Source organism: Gordionus sp. m RMFG-2023, chromosome 1 (genome assembly GCF_954871325.1).
Source record: "Gordionus sp. m RMFG-2023 chromosome 1, tfGorSpeb1-WG-v2, whole genome shotgun sequence".
Classification (NCBI taxonomy): Eukaryota; Metazoa; Nematomorpha; class Gordioida; order Chordodea; family Parachordodidae; genus Gordionus; species Gordionus sp. m RMFG-2023.
Window position 1 is genome coordinate 62,685,895 of NC_088775.1, and position 19,988 is coordinate 62,705,882.

Genomic DNA, 19,988 nt, shown 5'->3' on the forward strand with positions numbered 1-19,988 from the left:
TTATTAATTGCTTTACTTAATTGAATTGAAATATCCAAATTAAAACTATACATTTTATTATGTTAATCAATTTATATTTTATTTAATCTTAATTTTATTTTTGTATATTTTTTCTTATTTTATTTTGATCTACAATTTAATGTTTTATTTTAACAATTTGGAAACTTGATAAATTTTGGGTTATAGAGCCTTTGGCAAAAGCTCTAAAAATCCTTGAAGGGGAGCTTCATATGGATATGAATATCTTAACTCCAACCATTTCTAAACTTACATCAAAAATAAACGACTTAACAAATTTAGAGTAGTTTAGCCAACCTCTTGTAGAGTCTCTTGTAATCTGTATCAATAGTTTATAGTAAAAAAGTAAATTATTTATTTAAATAACTTTATTGCAGATTTTCAAATTTTTATAATGATGGAAATATCATTGCGGCTATTATCCATCCTGTCTTCTAATTAATGGGAATTTTTTTAGGATTCCATGAAATTGATCATCAGAAAGAATATATTGGACATATATTTTAAATATTCCCTCTAGTGGTCCTGTTGAGCGAATGTTTTGTATAGCTAAATAGGTTTAGGGGAGAGGCATGGATGTTTGTTAGATATCAAATTTAGAAAATTTATTACTTTTAAAAGCTAATAAAAGATTATAAATATTTTAATATATCATTTTATATTAAAACTTTTTTGTTAAACAAATATGATTTGTTTCGTGTACTTTCTAAACAAAATGAAAATCAAAGGAGAGGCTATGGAGTGGCACTCCATTACTTGGAGCAGGACCCAGCTCCTTTTAAAAATTTAGCTAGCTTCTTTTGAAAAGGTAGGAGCGGGAGCTAACTAATTTTAAAAAGAAGCGTTAACAACTCTGAAAATTGTTATAAATAAAATAATAAAATACTATTTCATTATAAATTTAAAATCAAATCATATTACCTTTTTATTTATGAGTTTCATTTATTTTATATTTCTTAGATGGTCCAAATCTTTTAATATAATTATTTTAAAAAATATATATAATTCCATAATATTTAATCCTCAAATTGGTCAATTTAATTATTAATCTAATTAGCTTATAAATTTTTAAAAATAGAATTTTTTTCAGATTAGTGCAACTGCACTCTGCTGTGGGCGCTCATGCTCATTTTAGATCATCAAAATATTTCTAAAATATTTAATATTTATCCTTTAAATCGTTAGAGTAAATATATGAGAATGCATCTGAGTTAAAATATTTCCAAAATTTGAATATATTATACTAATTGCATCATATTTAACATGTTTCTTGCATTATAAATAACTACGCTTGTAACCAGGAATTAAAATCATTTTTGTATTTTATAATGAGAAATAATCTATTTAAATTGTATATATAATTTTCTTAAAATATTTAAAATTTACTTTTGCGTGTATTTAAATAAAAATGTGAAGGTATTCCTCTTTTAACATGAATAAAGTTATCACGAAAATAGATCTCCAAGTTTTAAAGTTTTGATCATATAAAATCTAACCTTTTTAAAAAAATCAAAGATTATATACCGTTAAATTTGATGTTTTACGTTATGATAATTAAAGTTGTATAGATTGCTTGAAAAGCTTAAAACATCTAAGAAGCGCGCGAGAAAATTTGCTATACTATTTTAGGAAGAATTAAAATTTAAATATTATTATTATAGCCCTGCATTATTTGTATATTTAATATAATTAGTTTCCTATATAACTTTGACAATTTACGGACTTAAAAAGGGTTTACATTTATCACTTAAAAGCTGGCTTTTAATCAGGAAAATATATTAATTATAAGATTAACTTTCCCAGTTCTCAAATTCAAGCTACTAAAAATTTTAAAATAATGATTTCTTATTACTGATTAAAATACAGATTTAAATATAATTTTTTGTAGTATATGCTGATTAAAGATTTTTATCTTTTAATAATTTTCTACACATTAAAAATTATTTATAAAATAACTACAATTCTGTTTAGCTCACCAGTAGTGCACCTATTCAATGTCGCCAAAAATGTTTTTAGTTAAAAGGTGATCTCATCTTGATAAAAATTTTAAAAGCATTTATTTATTAGTAACCCGAACGAAAAATGATATGACTTTGAAAATCTGGGATAAATTCAGACTGACGACAGGGCTCAAAATTTATACCTCCGAAGCTCTCGAATTAAATATTTGTTTTAATTAATAACCAATTTCCAACCCTAAAAATTTATATCAAAATTAAATCGATAATATGTCATTTTTAATATCGGTATCGAATACATTTAAAAAAAATGTATATTTGTATTGGTATTGACGGACCTTTTTAGAGTTTGCTTAGAACTCGGTTTTGATGTATTCATCATTTTCAATAATAACAAAATTGAAAAAAATGTTTATGGGAATAAAATAAACCAGAAATATAATTATAAAATAAATATACATTAAACTTAAGTATTCCAATTAAAAAAGAATAATTATCATATTTTTTTAAGTTCCACCATGATTGAATATTAACATCGTGTCATATTCTCCAAATAATGTATACCCACCAAATATCGCATTAATTTCCTTTTTAACCGAATTAATCAGTTTAATCTAATTAGTCCCTTGGCCTTTGTGGCGACTAAATTTTTACGGAATTAAAGGGTCTTTAAATAATTTCTCTTACTTTCCTGCCTCGTAGATTTCAGCTGCCTCAAAGAGCGACATAGTAGCATCCCCATTGGCAATCATATCCATGCAATGATTTTTCGATTTCCCTTGAGTGCATTTGATAGCCGGTATAAAATCCTTGGCTTTGAAAGATAGACGCATCCTTTCGCATTTGTTCAATTCGTTCCTCGATATTACACACCAAATTATGGGTTTCACATCACACCTTCTCATATTTTCTATCACTTTAAGATAATCACTTCCTTATGGTTAAAATAATTTGAATATTATATGAGTATTTTAAATCTAAAAGAGGATACTATTTAAATTCAATTGGCACTTTATACAGAAATTTTTATGGCTTGAATAAATTTTAATGAAAATATGACTTTTTAAAACCCTTATTCTATAATATATAAAACTTATACCTAGGTATGATCTAAATGTATTTCTTTCTTTGACATCCACTAATTTTAACGTTGTGTCCGAGAATAAGATGTCAACATTACGATACGGTACACTATTAAACATTTTAAAGCTTGATTCTGTGAAGGAAGCGTTAACGTGTAAATTAATCCCAAACACCTTTAAAAATTTGATCGATTAAATTATAATAATACTTAATATTTATGCAAGATGATATTTATTATCTTGATTTAACCCTGTTAGAGACATTCATAATCTAATTGGTGCTTTATATTAGGAATAAGTTGATTCTTATAAAAATATATTTCATAGAAATATAACCAAAAGCAAAATCATATTTAAAATATTTGTCGTGTTTTTGGTTAGTCTATTTTTAAAAAAATATTGTTCCACTAATTATATTTATACTAGAACTAGAGTTATCAATCTTACAGATAAAAGTTATTAATACATCTTTAAGTAAGAAACTAATTAAATTAAACTTATGCGTCATTTTTTGCGAGTCCGAAACTTTTCCCTCCATTCTCAATAACCAAAACTGTAATATCTCGAGGCCCGGACTTCTAACTAAGTTTCTAACCATATTAGCATCACGCATATGTTTCATAAATGGTGTGCAATTGAAAATAAATTTTTACTACATTTCCATCTATATGTTTTTTTTAAATTTACTATTATTGTGCAATATTACACCTATAGGAATGAAAAAAAAGATGAGATAACATATTTTATGTTATTAAACTTTTTAACCTAATAAAAAATAGGGATAACCAGGGTAAAATGATTGGTAATTTGTATTTTTACCATAAAATTTTAAAACAAAGGAGAACAAATTATAGATATATATGTAGCCAAATCCCTCATCTACAAAATAAAAATAAGTTTAGCTTTTTACCTATAATACTTTAAGAGCTATGATTAATTTTGTGTAGTATTCCATTTTCGCCAGGGGTAAGCTAGGCATCAGGGTAAAGTGGTTAAAATAAAATTGAACATACAGGATTTCCCATTCAAAAAAGTAAAAGTATCAAAGGCTTAGGAAAAGGCCCGATCAAAAAAGGGAAAATGGTTATTCTTTTTTATCTTTTTAAAAATTGTTTATTTATTTTTCTTTTCTTCTCTATTTTTGTGATTTTTGACAATTCTTTTTCCTTTTTTTCATCCTACATAACAATTTTTTAACTTTTTATGATTTTTTTATTACATTTTTATTTTTTAAATTTTACTAAATTTTTATTTCTATTTGGGAATCAAATGTTTTTTATTAATATTTTTTTCATATCAAATTATTTCATTACAATTACTTTGCTTTCCTTTTTTAAAGTCCAATATGTTTTATAAATTAATATAAAATCTTTGTTCGTTTACCCTCTTTTGTTGTATATTTAATAATACACATATTTACCATTCTTTATCTTAATTGATTAATAACTTTGCCTCAAGAATTATTTTCCTCCAGGTCATATTTAAGATTATTTGTATTTTATAATAAAATTTTATTAAAAAATAGGGATATGGTTCTCGTCTTACCGATTTAATCAAATAAATCATATTATTTTAAAGAAAAAATCATGATTTCGAACTCTGACTAGAATGAATCGGAAAGGGATTGATACTTAATTATGTATTTCCCCCACTTTTGAAGGTCCAATTAATTATTTAATTCGTCATTTTCTTTCTTCTTTTTAACTAAAAGATAGAAAATAAGTGAATTGATGATCGGTATCACTCAAGGAGGGTTATATTACAACCAAATATCTATTAATATAGTTAGACATTTTATTTATCATTTTTGTATCTCCTATCGTCAACCCTGTGGTTTAAAGTCTAAGAAAATTCTCATAAAACTCTTAGGCTGTGTCCTAGATAGGTTTATTTGGATACTTAATTGCTTTAAGAAGAGACCCTAATTTGGCTTGTCTTTACAAACAAGTTCGTCTTTTTTTAAATATGGGTCTTAAATGTTCAAAATTTTTGTTTAAGATCTAAATAGAGAAGAGAGAAAATGGAATAGTAAATAACATAATTTACTAATAAAGATGTTATTCCATATAGTGGTGTAATTAAAATATTTGAGCTAATTTTTAAAAACGGCTAACTCAATATTTTAGCCAGAAAAATATTGCCTTAGCTTCAAGATTCTGCTAATAGATGTCTAAATCATTGGGCCGCTTATAACCAAAATCTCCAGACTTGCGTAATAATTTTCTGGATAAGATATTGAGTTAGCCGTTTTAAAAATAAGTTCAAATCGAGCTGTTTAACAACACTACTGATTAGTAAAATGAAATACATATATTATTTAATATATTTTTCTGTAATAAATTTAGTTTCTATGCACAAATAAAATTTTATTTATTTTATATAAAAGTGTATACATTACCACATCCTGATATAATAATGGTATAATAAGCAACTAATCTCATTTGATTAACTTATAATATATACAAATTAAAAAATTTTTATTCTATTAGCTCATCTAGTTCTACTGTTAATGTCTATTTAGCAATCCGAGGTTTAGAATTCATATCTTGCAAAGTGAAATAATTTACCTTTTCTTTAAACAATGAATTTGATATAAAATTATATAATAATACGGGAAATGTATAGTTTTTTAAAATTTAAGTAGTGTTTTTAATTCTAGTTAGATTTATTGGAGATATAATTTTGTAAAAAATTGATAAGATTTTGGTTCATGAGTCATAGTTACCATTGGTTATCTTATATTTATTTATCTGTTATATGATTGGTTGAATTTTATTAATTTGAGTATTTTTTTGTTAAATAATATTTTTATTATCGAAGACCATTGGTTGTTAATTTTTACAATTTTTTTTAATGATTTTTTTTAATTTTAATATTTTTTTAAAAATAAATTTTAATAATTTTTTTAATAGTGAGAATAAATGTTTAAAATATTTATAAAAGTTTTTGTGGACTAGCTTAATAGAGGCATAAATACAAAGTCCATAGAGTGTCTTTGGCGTGACCTCAAAACAAAATATGAATCTGGGAGGTCTCAGTTTATGGAAGATTACATAGCAACATATATTTATTTAAAGAAGAGAGAAAATTTTTTAGAAGATATTATTCAAGCATTTCCTTTTATAAATATATAGAATATATAATTTGTTATACATTTTTATATTTTAAATTTGTAAAATAAACATTTTAAATAAAAAATCAAATTGTAAGCTCATATAATATGTAATGAGAAATAAAGCTTATAAGTGACCATTGTGAAAGAAGCATCTGTTAAAAAATTTATACCTCATAAAAGTATGCGATCTAAATAGGAAAAACAATTGGAAAAAATATTTAAATTACAAATCTGCACGGCATCTTAATAATCGATAAAGTTTTTTACCCAATTTGCTCTTCCCTTTATTTAAATTTTATCCTGTCCTTCTCATTTTTATTTATCTTTTTTAAAAATATAGCTAAAAAATTTCCTATAATAAAAACATCATTCAACAAAAAATATTTTAAAAAAATGTGTAAAATTAACAACCAATGGTTTTCGATAATAAAAATATCATCTAACAAAAAAATAGTTTAAAAGGACTCAATTGAGGATTGCTTTAAAATAACCGTTTTTATTTTACTTTTGAACTAAAATCAAATAACGATTTGTGATTTATCAATTGGCTCTATCCAATTTACAAATATTATATCTCAGGGGCGTCACTAGCCTTTACAATCTTAGGGAGCTCAACTAAAAATTTATTTGGGGGGGGGGGGGGGAGACTTAGACCTCATACCTCCTATTTTTATTATTATTATATTATAATTTTTAAATTGAAATTTGCAAACTATGTACAAATATTTTGAATTTTATATTTTGTCATTTATAATAAACAATACAAGACATTTCTAAAGATAATAATTTTTTAATACAAAATATTTATCCATATAAATAATGAAAGCAAATTTTTTTTTTTTTTTCTCTTTAGCTTTCACCTTTTCTGGTGGTAAGCTCCTTCAACATCTCTCTCCACTTTATGTTATTCGTACAATCTCTTTTATCTATTTTATACTTCTTTATATTGGCTCTAACTTTATGGCCCCATTGAAGTTTTGGCCTTCCTCTTTTACGTTTGCCCATCACTTCCAATCTTTCAACTTTATTTCCTATGTAGTTCATAGGCCTTCTCATTGTGTGCCCATACCACCTAAGTCTGTTTACCATTAACTTAGTCTTAATGGGCACTACCTTTAAACTATTTAGTATTCTTGTACTGCGCACCTTATCCTTTCTTGTTACCCCAGCAATCATCCTCAGCATTCTCATCTCCATAGTTTGTAGACTTCTCTCGTCTGATTCTTTGGTTGGCCATGTTTCCGAACTATATAGAATAGTTGGTTGTACTATGGAACTGTAAATTTTTCCCTTTAATTTGTGTGGGATTCTTTTGTCAAATAGCACTCCAGATAAAGATCTCCACTTTAACCACCCTTGATTAATCTTATTCTTTATCTCTTTTTCTATTGTGCCGTTTGTTTGTATAGTGGAGCCCAAATATTTGCAGCTTTCAATTGCGGATATCTGCCAATCATTTATATTAATACTCTCCGTTTCATCTCCTCCTATCACCATATACTCCGTCTTTTCTCTATTTACTTTTAATCCGTGCGTTTCTAGGATATTTATCCAATTCACTAACCTTTCTTTCATTTCATCCTTGGATTCGGCAAGTATCACAATATCATCTGCAAATATCATATTCCACGGGACTGTTTGAGGTATAGACTGTGCTAATACATCTATTACTGTAATGAAGAGAAGTGGGCTGAGAGCCGACCCTTGATGAACTCCTTCGGCTATTGTAAAGCCTGCTAAGTACCTGTTGTGCTACGGACCATTGTTGTATGTCCCATATACATATCCTCTATTATTCTTATATATTTTTCGGGAACTTTTTTGTGGCGTAGCGCCCACCATATAAGTTTTCTTGGGATTCTATCAAAGGCCTTTTCTAGATCGAGAAAGACCATGTGTAGCTTTTTGTTCTTTTCCCTGTATTTTTCACTCATTTGCCTAATTGCATGGATAGCATCGGTTGTTGATCTTCCAGGCATAAAGCCAAACTGTGTCTCTCCTATTTCGATTATATCTCTTAATCTTTTTTCTATTATTTTTTCGTATAGTTTTAGACAGTGTGACATTAGTTTTATGCCCCTGTAATTTTGACAATTTGAAGATAGGAACTAGATAGCTCTGCCTCCATTTTTGGGGGACCTCTTCATTTCCAAGTATTTTATTGTACAGATTTGTGAGGAGATGTATTCCATCATCTCCTAGTGCTTTAAGGCTTTCTATTGGAATATCGTCTGGACCCCTAGCTTTGTTGTTTTTCATATGCTTGAGGCATGTGATTATTTCTTGTTCTGTTATAGGTTATACAAGGTTCTGACAAGGGGAGTGTTCGTCGAGATGCAATATGTGGGAATTAAAGTTGAGAAGCTCCTGAAAATATTCTTTCCATCTATTCATTATTTCTTTTTCCTTTTTTGATTACTATATCCCTAGAATTCTTTTCTCGCTGTTTGGCTAATCTGTATATTTTATTTTGCCCTTCTTTGGTATGTAGATCTTCGTACATGTCATCGTATGCCATAGATTTGGCCCTAGCCACCGCCTTTGTAGCTAATCTCTTGGATTTTTTGTATCTTGACTTGTCATCTGCATAGGGCTTTTTTCTCCTGTTAGTGGTTTGTACCTCTTGATTCCACCACCATAGTTCTTTGTGTGATTTGTTGCCTCCTCTTGTCAAGCCTAGCGTCGATTTTGCAGTGTCTAAATCTGGATGAAAGGTCTGTCCATATTTTTTCACTGACTTGTGAGCAATTTATTGTTTCAATGTTTGCATTGATTGCAAAGGCATCTGTCATTGTTTTTAATTTGCCCCATTTGATGCATGGTTCCAGTTTTATCTTATTTTGAGTGGATTTATTTGAGATTTGTAAATCCATGATTAGTAGCTTGTGTTGCGCGGCGATATCTTCTCCTGGGATGACTTTGCAGTCTATTACATCTTTTAATCTTCTGCAAGAGATTAGCATGTAATCTATCTGTGTTTTCCTAGTACCACTTCATATGTTATTAAATGACTATCTTTTTTCCTATAGTAGGTGTTGGTTAAGGCAAGGTCGAAGGCTTGCGCAAATTTCAGTACGTGCTCTCCTTCATCATTTCTTTTTGTAGCTATCTCTTGCTTTCCCCACATGCGCATTTAAGTCACCACCAATTATGACTAGGTCATCCTTAGGGATTTCCATTACGGCTTCATCAAGGATAGCTCTAAAGTCATCTTTCTCTTCTTCCTTGCAACCCGTTTGAGGAGCATATACTGATAGGATGTGTAGTAGATTGACCAATGTAGAGTTTTATCTTCATTAGTCTATCAGAGATCCTGTTGACTTCTACAACTGAGGAGGTTAGATCTTGACTGAGGATGATGCCGACACCGTTCCTATTGCTAACAAGTCCATTCCATTATAGTACAATTTATACCCATCTCCAATCATCAAAGTCTTCTGTCCTTTCCATTTCGTCTCTTGTATGCACGCTATATCAACTTTTCTCCTGTTCAACATTGATGCCAATTCTCTCGTCTTACCTTTAAGCGTCCCAATATTCAAACTTGCCAGTCTTGTCTTCTTTGCTTTGACCTTTACTTTATTTTTCACAGGATGGAGGTCTACACCCTGCGCGTCGCATGGAGGGAACGCCCTAGCTTTCATATTCATATTTTCATTTGTGTCCTTCATTTTGTTTATTGGACAGGTATCCTTAGCACCCGGCTGTCCAGGCCTGTCGGTGACCGGGGTGTCATCTCTAAGCTCCGAAATTCATCATACCATATGTCTTTACACATCAGTCATCGAAGAAAAACTTGAAAGTTTTTATGGTTCTTACCAGGATTGAACCCGCGTCCTTGTTCATGCTCGTGTTTCCAAGCCTACATCTTACCCATTAGGCCACCCCGGCGATAAATAATGAAAGCAAATCATTTCTAAAAATAATAATTTTTTAATAAAAATATTTTTGATTACGGACATAAAAAAAAATTACGTCTCAACAAGTGATAAAATAGGTTGATTAATTTATACACTGCTTCAATTGATAATGGTTTTTAAAAACCACACAAGACAATATAACTCTTAGCATAAAACTAATATAACGTTGTGTTACCATTTTAGAAAATGATTTATTGAATGGACTAATAAGGTAAAATTTGTAGGTCTAACCAAATATAATTCTTGAAGAAGAGAATATAAACGACTAATCCAAATCATAAAACTTTATGGTGGTTAGAGCTTTTTCTTAGATATCATTATGAAAACTAGATAGGTAATAGAGGAAATTATTGTGAGATATTAAATTTCTAAATAATTATCTTCCATTTTTATGATATCAAACGATTAGACAGTTGACCATTATTGTTCATCTAAATTATGCAATCAAATGCTCTCAGCAGCAGGAGTAATAATCTTAAATTATAATAGCCACACAAAATAGATGCTGGTTAATTTGCATAGCCATAACAATCACGATGTAAACTCATATCAGAATTTATTATTTTAGATAAATTGATAATTCTCCAAGAAATACAGTGGCAGCATTGCATTCTTTAGAATATATTTTGTATTCCAAACATAATAAAATTATGGTATATTTTGGCAATAATATCAATTAGTATAGGAAAAAGTGAGAGGACCTTTTCTTCATTACTGAGATTAAAAACCTATATCAAAAATACGACATCTTAAAATTGATTGAGACTAGAATTACTCATCGAGATCTAATTCCTAAGACAGAATAAATTATTTTAAAAAATTAGAGCAATCGAAAAGAGGATTAAATTTTTATTTAACAACGATATTTTGTTCAACTTTTTAAATCATTATAAAATATAGAATTTTATATTTTATTGTTATTTACATATCGGTTTAGAAAGCTATAATATTTTTTTAACAGTATTATATTCTCTCTTACAGGGTTTCCCATTCAAAAAAGAAAAAGTCTCAATCAAATAACGGAAAAGTTTCAATCATAAAAAGAAAAGGTCCGATCAAAAAAGAAAAAGTGTCAATCATAAAAGGAAAAGCTTCACTCAAAAAAGTAAAATGCACAATCCAAAAAGGAAAAGTTTCAATCATAAAAGGAAAAGGTCCGATCAAAAAAGGATAAGGATCAATCATAAAAGGAAAAGCTTCAATCAAAAAAGGAAAAGGCCCAATCCAAAAAGGAAAAGTGTCTATCAAAAAAGGAAAAGGGTCAATCATAAAAGGGAAAACTTCAATCAAAAACGGAAAAGGTCCAATCAAAGGAAAAGTGTCAATCATAAAAGGAAAAGCTTTAATCAAAAAAGGAAAAGGCCCAATCCAAAAAGGATAAGTGTCTAACAAAACAGGGAAAGGTCCGATCAAAAGAGGAAAAGGCCCAATCCAAAAAGGAAAAGTGTCTATCAAAAAAGGAAAAGTGTCAATCATAAAAGAAAAGCTTCAATCAAAAAAGGAAAAATGTAAAACAGGGACGTAGCCAGGATTTTCTCATGGGGGTGGGGGTTAAAAATCTTTTAGGAAGTGAAGCCTCCCAAACATCCCATTTTTATGAACACTCAATAGCTTATATCCTTTGCTATGAAATTATTTTAAATATTTGTATTTAACAAAATTGGAGAGAGTATTTCATTATAATTTTATTTATTATATAAAAATACTTTAGCATAAATAACATTTCTATATTTTTAATATTTAATGGGGCTAATTCATTTAAACGTTTTCATCGGTGGTATTTCTTAAATAGGTTTTTAACCTTTTTAAAGTTGAAAAAGACCTTTCATTAGTGAAAGTATTAATTAAGGTAGCTAAAATAATTAATAAGACAGGGAATATAAAGTGTAATTAAGCATGGAAAGGACCTGAAAAGCATTTTTTGATCTTAAAGAATACTCTGTTCTGTCAAGATTTATATACCAAAATCCGACATCACAAAGTAACTTATCATATGAGTCTACTAAATTTTCAGCGTAAAACTCTGAGATTTTCTTAATATCCTTTCATGTTTCAAGATCAACCGGTAAAAGAAAAAAAAAGCTTTTTAAAATAAATTATGACTAATAAATCTTTCCTTTAATTGAAATAAAAATGTATCAATAAGGGGAATATAAATGTTACTTTATAAAAATCCTCAATCGTAGTCAATATTTGAGCGATTGGATTGTCTAGAAACTACTCTAGGTTTAAAATTTTCAATCCCAAATATATTAGAATTTTCTTTACTTGCTTATATATTTCATGAAATTCATCCACACTCTCTCTGATTTTTGTTAATATTTCAACAACCTTTGCTCTATTCATAACCTCCCTTAAATCCAAATCAATTTTTTGTAGCATTTTGCTAAAATCATATGTATAATTAAATAAAAAATAAACACATTGAATTGATATTAAAAATTGTGGCTGAATGATAGCCTGCAAATCTTAGCATCTGCTGAATCTTTTTCCTTGCTTGATATAAAAATTCCAGTGCTGCAAATACAACATCATATAGTTCAATAAAGAGTTTCACCGACTCTTATCTTACAATGAATCTAGTCGGACAAAATGTTTTTAGTTTCTTTTTTTGATTTGAGTCAAATTATGATTCATTTGAATAAACATGGAATATGACAAACTAGATTAGTTTTATGCAATGCAAAATAATTTAAAATTTATTTTAAAAAATATATAAACAATCAAATACTGTACATTAATTACTATTTATAATAAATTAAAATTTTAAGCATTTATTATCAATTTAGTAAATTTTAAAAAAAAAATATTTTTAATTTAATTTTTAAAAGAAATACTTATGGAGGGGGGGGGGGTCGCTCAAACCCCCCCCTACCTACACTACTGGTGTCAAACAAGGTCCAAACAAAAATAGGAAAATCGTTATTTTAAAATTTTGTTTAAAAAAATTATAAATTTTTATTTTTCTTACTCTTCTCAATTTATTTTTCTTCTCATTTTTGATAATTCTTTTGTCTTTTTAAAAATAATTTACAAATTGTTCTGGTTATTTTTCTTCACTGCTTCTACTTGATTTTTTATGTCATTTTTTAACAATTCTTTCCTCTTTTTTCATCCTGCATAACAATATTTTGAATTTTTATGATTTTTTCTCCTTAGATTGTAATCTTTTACATACATTTATAACATTTTTTATCTCTTTAAGTCATTTTAATCATTATTTTTTTTATCTTCTCATTTTATTTGATTATTCTTTATTGCTTTTTAAAAATAATTGTTTTTTTAAAGAATTTAAAATGATTCTATTTTATTAATTTACATATCGTTTGGTATTACAGTTCAATTTTATTTAATTTTAAAAAGGTACATTATAACCAAACGATTAATGTAGCAATTGTAATTAAATAATTTGATATATAGAAAATTCTAATATAAAAAAATTGTCTGCCAAAAATTTAGGGAGAATTAAAAATTCCTAAAAAGATTTATCAAAAATGAGAAGAAAAAATTGATAAAGCTTCTAAAAAACAAAGATTAAAAATGACTTAAAGAGATTGAAAAGGTTAGAAATGTTTGTAAAAGATTACAATATAAGGAAGAAAAATCATAAAAAGTCAAAATATTATTATTTAATGAAAAAAAAAGTAAAGAATTGTGTAAACATGACATACAGGGTTTCCCATTCAAAAAAGGAAAAGTTTCATAAAAGGAAAAGGTCTAATCAAAAAAGGAAAAGGGTTAATCATAAAAGGAAAAGCTTCAATTAAAAAAGAAAAAGTATCAATCAAAAAATAAAAAGTCCCAAAGTTTAGTAAAATGTTCGATCAAAAAGGAAAAGTGTCAAACAAAAAGAAAAAGGTACAATCAAGGGAAAAGTGACAATCAAAAAAGAAAAATTCCCTAGAGGAAAGGAAAAGTATCAAGCAAAAAAGGAAAATCGTTATTTTTTTAAATATTTTTTTAAAAAATTTAATTTAGTCTAGCAATTGTAATTAAATATTTTGATATGTAAAATATTCTAATATAAAAAAATTGTCTGCCAAAAATTTAGTAAAAATTAAATATAATTCCAATAAGAATTATCAAAATGAGAAAAAAATTGAGATAATATCAAATTAATAAAGATTAAAAATGACTTTAAAGAGATTAAAGGTTAGAAATGTATGTAAAAGATTACACTATAAGGAGAAAAAATTATAAAAAGAATATTGTAAGTGTTGTAGCTGTTGAAAAAAAGAAGAAATAAATTTAATATAATACATCAAATGTCAGTTATTTTCTGACAGGGAAATTAAGTTTTCCTTGGGGGAAGAAGGGGAGATAAGGATCACGGGGTGTTTTCATTGTTCGGAAAAACCCGTAGTTGGAGATTGGGAGATATTGGATTAGATGTCAGCTGTGGACCTTTGGATGTCAGCTGTGGACCTTTGAGAAATGAAGAATTGGATAATTATATTATATTATATTTTTCTACATATTTTATGTTAGATTGTTGTGGTTTTATTGGAAATAAAGATAATTATGTTAAATATGGATCGTCGTTAATGGTCAATGGTATTTATTTAATATTATTAGAAAGAATTATTTTGGGTTGTTAAGTTATATAATTGAGAGTAAAGGGCATTTTTGTTATATTTAAGGTAATTTGTAATATTGGTGCCGTGACCAGGATCGAAAGAGTGGGTTGATTCGGTTTTAAAGTAAAACAAAATTTTTGTTGTATACATATTACATAAGAGAAATTTTGACAATGCAATGTACTAAAAACTATACATATACATGAGTTTAAGGATTTCTATACTTTTATATTTAACTTAAAAGGTGTAAGATAGAAAGTATGTAATGAGTATTAGGCAGAAATATGGAAATAAGATCAGGAATTTAAGACAGTAATATTTGGTATATTATCTTATGTCTAGATGTATATGGTACATATAATCTTGATCATTATTTGGTATGCCTTAAAACTCATTGAATGGTGTTATAGGTATTCCGTCATAGGAAGCTGAAAGACCTCATGAACAGCAGGACAGAAAGGATTGTTAAATATTTAAATATGTGAAATTTATGAAAATATATATGGATATAGACTTTTGTAATAAAGTGTGTATTATTTAATTATGCATTTTGGGTTTGTAAAGGGATGAATATGTATGGGATAATTTATTATTAATTAAGGTTAATATATTGCATAGGTAACATATGATATATTTAACTATGAATTATTATTTATAATGTTAATATATTGTATAGGTAACATATGATATATTTAATTATGAATGAGAATTTGAAGGAATTGAAGTATGATGAAGTCAGAATAATATCTATAATGTTAGATGTGGATAGTTATTTTGATTTAGTGTCTGCATTTAGTGTATATATAAATGGATAGGAATTTGTATGATACATTAGATGGTGTATAATATTTTTTTTTTCCAAATTATGAAATCTTTATATTTAATATGTATATTTTTTTTTTAAATTATAAATTTTTATAAGAAGTTTTATTTGCAATTATTATATTATTTGTGTGGTATGCAATGATGTGAAGGGAAAATATTTTTACAGATAAGGTCAGCCCGTGTTGAGGGGTATGCCTTGAGGTGAAAATATTGTTTAGTTTGCATACTGGGGAAAGTTTTTTTTTTGTAAATTTATGCTGCATAATACATTTTTTTTAATCTTTTTAATAATTTTATAACACATCACATTTTACTATTTAATTATGAACATATTTTTAAAGAAAAGACTCAAATTATTTTATATTGTGAAGGTATATTAAAAATTCTTTACATATATACCATATAGCCCATTATATTATCAATTTTTGTTACTTTGCATTCTACATTTTTGTGAATTTGTGCTAATTGTGATGACAGAGTTAGGTAGAAATGGTATATTTTTCTTAGGATACTGAGTAATTCCTAGATGGAAAATATTGTATTTTCTACATATTATATATTTGTTCCTTCATATATAATATTAAATGTATTTATATACGTATGTATTGTAATTTTATTTATAATCTTTGTTCGGCCAAGTTTCGCAATTATTTTTAATACCTAAAGATGGATTTTTATATTCATTTTAGGAAATATTTATAAAGATGTAGCTTTGTTTTTTTTCACATGATAGAATGAAAATTACATGTGTTGAAATTGCGTCTCACACATAGACAATGTTTTCACATTACATTATTATATGTAAAATTATTATTTCCTAATTATCATGAATCATACCCTAATAATGTATATTATAGCTAGTAGTTCCCAAATGTCTTAAAATGAATAAATTATTATGTTTTGCGGATATTACATTGTCCATATTAATGTTCCGTAAATTATAAATGCAGATACCCCCATGTACATGTCATTATTGATAATGTCTGTTTTGGCGATTTTATATTGAAATGTACTGGAATTCTTATATTATAAATCATTATAAGGGAAGTTGATTCGATAAATTCCCTGAACATCTTCAAGGCGTCCCAATACAATTATAATGGGCGAGTCGATACAATTCAAAGAGGTGATTCGATACAATTCAAAGGGGCGATTCGATACAACACCACCACAAAGAGAGGGACGCTGGGCTTGTGAAGGGTAGGCGTGTTGTAGCTGTTGAAAAAAAGAAGAAATAAATTTAATATAATACATCAAATGTCAGTTATTTTCTGACAGGGAAATTAAGTTTTCCTTGGGGGAAGAAGGGGAGATAAGGATCACGGGGTGTTTTCATTGTTCGGAAAAACTCGTAGTTGGAGATTGGGAGATATTGGATTAGATGTCAGCTGTGGACCTTTGGATGTCAGCTGTGGACCTTTGAGAAATGAAGAATTGGATAATTATATTATATTATATTTTTCTACATATTTTATGTTAGATTGTTGTGGTTTTATTGGAAATAAAGATAATTATGTTAAATATGGATCGTCGTTAATGGTCAATGGTATTTATTTAATATTATTAGAAAGAATTATTTTGGGTTGTTAAGTTATATAATTGAGAGTAAAGGGCATTTTTGTTATATTTAAGGTAATTTGTAATAGTAAGTATGATGAAAAAAAAGTACCGAGTTGTTTAAAAAAATGGAGCAGAGAAGGGAAAAAAAATAACGGAAAATATTTAAATTATTTTTAAAATGACAAAAGAATTATCAAAAATGAGAAGAAAAATAAATTGAGAAAAGATAGTAAGAAAAATAAAGAAAAGAAATCGCAAAAAGTTAAAAATAAAATAAGAAGGAATAAGAAAAATAAGAAAAATTGACAAGAAAAAAATTTTTAAAAATAACAATTTTCCTTTTTTGATTGACACTTTTCCTTTTTTGATTGACATTTTCTTATGATTGATTCCTTTCTTGATTGAAACTTTTAGTTTTTTGATAAAATCGAGTAGAAGCAGTAAAAAATAACAGGATAAATTTATAAATTATTTTTAAAAAGACAAAAGAATTATCAAAAATGAGAAGAAAAATAAATTGAGAAAAGATATAGTAAGAATAATAAAAATTTTAAAAACAACGATTATTCTTTTTTGAATGGGAATTTTCCAGGGATCCAAATCGAAACAAATATCGGTCAGTTCGGATAAAAATAACTGTTCAAGTTTCAGGTTCGGTTCATAAAAAATAAAAATATCGGTTCGGTTCGAACCTCTAATAACCGGTTTGAACACTTTTGTATTCAAACCTACATTCAAATTATGTATAGGGAAGAATATTTTTATTTATTTCATTTAATTAAAATAAAAAAAACTTACATTTTTATTAATTGCACATTATAAAATAGTATTTAATTTATAAATATAACAAATAAATATCAATTGATTAATTTAATTTTAATATGAACAATTGCTTAAAATTTTTTTATTAAGCCGCACAATTAATATATTTTCAAGATTCGTCTCACTCAAATTACATATATAAGGAGATAGTATAAATTTATTTGTTGAAAAACATCTTTCCACACTAACTTGGGTAGCCGGCACTGCCAGTATGATATTAGATTTGATGTGTCATTTATTATACTATATGTAAATAATTTATACATTCAGTGGCGTAGCCAGGATTGATCCATGGGGGGGGGGGGGGGGGGGGGTTTGAAAAATTTTTTGGGGGCTTCGCCCCCAAACCCCTTTTTAGAATTAAAATTTTTGCCAAATTTATAATTAATAAGCGACTGAAAGCATTATTTTGAAAATGTTATCAATGTTTAGTAAATTGTATATTAATTCAATCTATTCGATGTAAAAAAAATTTGCCTCCCCCCAAACCTTCCAATTTTATGATCAACTCAATATATCTTATTCTATGTTAAAAATAATTATTTTAATTAAATTTTTGCATATAACAATATTTTGCAGAGATTTTATTTATTATTAACTTTATTTATTTAACTATGTTTTTATTTTAATAATATATAAAAAAATAAATTTCAAAATATATAAATTTTATACAGATTATTATATTAAAAATTGAATGTAAATAAACTATATTTTAAAAAAATAAAATATGTAATTCTTGCTAAAAAAATACAATTTAACAATTTTATTTAGTATAAACCCTTTATTTAACTATGTGTTTATTTTATATACAAAAAATAAATTTCAAAATTAGAAATTTTATACAGATTACTATTTTAAAAATTGATTGTAAATATCTATATTTTAAAAAAATAAAATTACAATAATTTAAAAAAATATAATTTAACAGTTATATTTAATACAAATGAGTATATTATATAAATAATTCTTATTGTAGGTGCAATACTATTATTAATATAGTATAAAAATATCATGACTAAAAATTCATTATAATTAAGTTTTACATATAAAAATTTTATGACTAAGAAAATATTACAATTATATGATTTGAATTTATAAAGAGAGGTCTACTTTTCTCTGAGATTTGGCTAATTCATCTAGAATCAAATTTTTATCTAGAATAATCTCCTTATAAATATTTAATAGGGCTAATCCATTTAAACGGTTTTCACCGGTGCTATTTCTTAAATAGGTTTTTACCCTTTTCAAAGTTGAAAAAGACCTTTCATTAGTACAGGTACTAATCGGTAAATTAGCTAAAATAAAAAACAATGTTTTGATATTGGGCAGGGAATCTAAAGTGCAATTACACATGGAAAGGGCCTGCAAAGCATTTTTTGGTCTCAAAGAGTACTCTATTCTGCCAAGATTTTTATACTAAAATTCGACATCACAAAGTAACTTATCATACGACCCTAATAAATCATCAGAATAAAACTCTGAGATGTTCTTAATATCCTCTCGCGTTTCAAGTGTAATCAACAATTCAGACTCAACCGGCAAAAGAAAATAAAAGCTTTTTAAAATAAAATTGTGACTTATAAATCTTTCCTTTAATTGAAATAAAAATGTATCAATAAGTGGAATAAAAATGTTAATTTTATAAAAATCCTCAATCGTAGATGCATCAATATTTGAGCGATTGGATTGTCTAGAAACTACTCTAGGTTTAAAAATTTCAATCCCAAACATATTAGCGATCTCCTTTACTTTCTCATATATTTCTTGAAATTTTTCATCCACATTATCTCTGATATTTGTTAATATTTCAACAATATCCTTTGCCTTATATATAACCTCCCTTAAATCCAAATCAATTTTTTGTAACATTTTGCTAAAATCATATGTATAATTAAATAAAAAATAAACACATTGAATTGAAATTAAAAATTGAGGCTTCGTAATAGCTTGTAAAAGATTTTCCGCATTTGCGGAATCTTTTTCTTTGCGTAATATGTATGATTCCAGTGCCGCAAAAATAACCTCATATAACTCGATGAAAACCTTCACCGATTGTTGTCTTTCAATGAATCTTGTGGGACAAAATCTTTTGAATTTTTTTTTTGAATTTT

General features: G+C 26.8%; 1 protein-coding gene and 1 long non-coding RNA gene across 2 annotated transcripts in view; one reads left to right on the plus strand and one right to left on the minus strand.

Moving 5' to 3' along the window:
* The window catches only part of LOC135931305 (transferrin 2-like), a 56,815-nt gene that overhangs the window by 26,744 nt on the left and 10,083 nt on the right, over positions 1-19,988 (minus strand). Inside the window, exons 7-8 of the mRNA XM_065468322.1 lie at positions 3,076-3,232; positions 2,664-2,910 (exon numbers count right to left, since the gene is read on the minus strand). Of these exons, the coding sequence (XP_065324394.1) occupies positions 2,664-2,910; positions 3,076-3,232 (404 nt within the window). The remainder of the gene's footprint in view (positions 1-2,663; positions 2,911-3,075; positions 3,233-19,988) is intronic.
* On the plus strand, positions 14,763-15,211 carry LOC135931306 (uncharacterized). Its single transcript, XR_010573007.1, has 2 exons — positions 14,763-14,793; positions 15,081-15,211. It is a non-coding gene; the product is annotated as an uncharacterized LOC135931306 (long non-coding RNA).